Raw genomic sequence first — 2,191 nt, 5'->3', positions numbered from 1 at the left:
AAATTGATAAATCTTTGTGAAAATATGAGGAGGTTCTGTCTTACTTCTAAATTACTTCTGCTAAGTCGATACCTTCATGCTTGTTTATGTTTTGTTGATTTGTTTGTTTACTGAATTTTGTGCAAAGCTATTCAAGGGCTACCAGCGCTAGTCGTCCTTGATTTTGAAATAATAGAATAGAAGGAAGGCAGCTAGTCAACACCAGTTACCCCACCCACCGCCGATTCTTTGGTTACTTTTATCAACGAAGAATGATATTGAGCGTCGCATTATAACGCCCCAACAGCTGAAAGGACGAGCACGTTCGGTGACGAGGTTCAACCTCAAGAGTAGCAGATTGCTTATGAATTCCTAAACCGATTAAAGTTACATTTTCAGTTTTATATACCAGCTAATTTAAAAGTTACACTTATGCAGTCTAATGACTTTTTCGTATAATGTGAAATACTTTTTTCTCGTTTTCTTTTTTTTTTCCTTAGAATATCATATATATCTTTGGAGACGGCTTGAATGGGTAATGAAGAAAAACTTATATTAAAGTTTTTCTTCATTACCCATTCAAGACGTCTCCAACCATTATTAGTCTCAAAGTGGGTTCCTCGTCATCGAATATATATCTTTAGTGTAACTTTCAAATAAGAAAACAAACTTAAAACTTTATTAATTGCTAAATATATTATAATATATTTGATTTGATTATAATTATTATTCTAAGGTAATATCTTAATTTCATCACAAGAAAGAAAGAAAAGGGGGATTGCATAAAAGACGTCGCTAATAGTTACAGAAATGGCGAAATGGCTGGACATGGGCATAGTCATGGAGGATGTGATCATTCAGGTACTCAGCTTCCTCCGGATCAAGGAATACATTATAGTTTGTACACAAAAATCGACAAAGCCAATGTTGAATGCTTAAATGAAGCAGTGGAAGGCTCAGGAAAAGAGGTCTTTAAGCCATGGGAAGAACGTCTTAACCACGATAAGGTAAACAAATTAACTTCAACAGTTCTGAAGAAGGCCCCAGACTCAGTATAGAATTTAGAGCTGAAACGTAGTCTCGTTTTCTTTCATTCAACAGACAGTTGTAGTCCATTAAAGTTTTCAAACCCATTATGTTAGTCTTGTGTAGAAATCACGCCCGGTCTGTCTTAAAGTTAAATTGAAGTTAAAACAATTTGTTTTAGTAATTATTTGTGTAACTCCATTATCTGTAGTTTAGACGTAACACTCGACACTTACTCACAATGCTTGAAATTTGAATTAATTTAATTAGATCATTATGTACCCACAATTCTACCACAAGCTTTCCAAGTTTTGAAATTTACCGTTCAAAATTAGTTTTTTTACAAACTATATGAAATGTATTTGGTTAAAAAGTAAATTAACAAAGCTTTGTAGTATCTTTTACTTATTCAAAAAATACATGATTGTCTGCTTAATTTTCATCAGACAGTATGGAGGTAAATAAATAACATTGGTTGTTATTAAAATTATTTGAAACACTGTTATTATTATATGAAGTGTTTAATGATGTACTTTGCTTTAGTTTTAGAGGAATTAAATTGTTTTCTTTTTGCAAATCTATAAGAAATATTGTTGGTTAAAAAGGAAATTAGGAAATCCAAGAGGTCTTTACTTTAGTTGATATGTAAAACAACAGCCTCATAACGTTAAAACTAAAAGTGAAAAAATTTTCAGTACCTTAAAGGTATAGGAAATGTTAAAATGGGGATTGGGCCTTAAAAGATTCTGATGGCAAAACATCTCTTGATGGCTAAGCTTTCTAATATTTACATCAGTTTTCACAAGAGGAGAGTTCTGTGGAACATGCAGGAAATGACCTGGATCGTGTGGATATTAATCTTTGAATGGTAATACGGGTAGTAAAACAAAAGTAAGGCTGTGTCTATACACCTGGGAATGGGAGTGAAGAAGGTAACCACATTGAATAAATATGACTTTGTAGGTGTACTTGGGATGTTTCTCATTAACCTGTTGCTATTGATTTCCTCTCTCAGTAAAGGCAGAAAAGAGTTCCATATGGCACCCCCACCCAAAAATTGTAGAATTGTCTGGATAAAAAAGATTCTGAAAAGGGTTTATTTTAAGGGGGTGTATTAGAAAAATTGGGGCATGGCTTTTTGGGGATTACCAAAAAAAAAAATGAAAAAAAATGTTCCAAACTACTT

At 33.0% G+C, this 2,191-nt stretch overlaps 1 protein-coding gene across 1 annotated transcript in view; it reads left to right on the top strand.

Moving 5' to 3' along the window:
• Positions 1-767: 767 nt before the first annotated feature.
• LOC106460788 (PITH domain-containing protein GA19395-like) overlaps positions 768-2,191 on the top strand; it is an 11,579-nt gene continuing 10,155 nt past the window's right edge. The window contains exon 1 of the mRNA XM_013920529.2: positions 768-986. Coding sequence (XP_013775983.1) covers positions 798-986 — 189 coding nt within the window. The 5' untranslated portion in view covers positions 768-797. The remainder of the gene's footprint in view (positions 987-2,191) is intronic.

The sequence above is a fragment of the Limulus polyphemus genome, unplaced genomic scaffold (assembly GCF_000517525.1).
Source record: "Limulus polyphemus unplaced genomic scaffold, Limulus_polyphemus-2.1.2 Scaffold836, whole genome shotgun sequence".
Lineage (NCBI taxonomy): Eukaryota > Metazoa > Arthropoda > Merostomata > Xiphosura > Limulidae > Limulus > Limulus polyphemus.
This window is presented reverse-complemented; position numbering and strand designations above follow the sequence as displayed.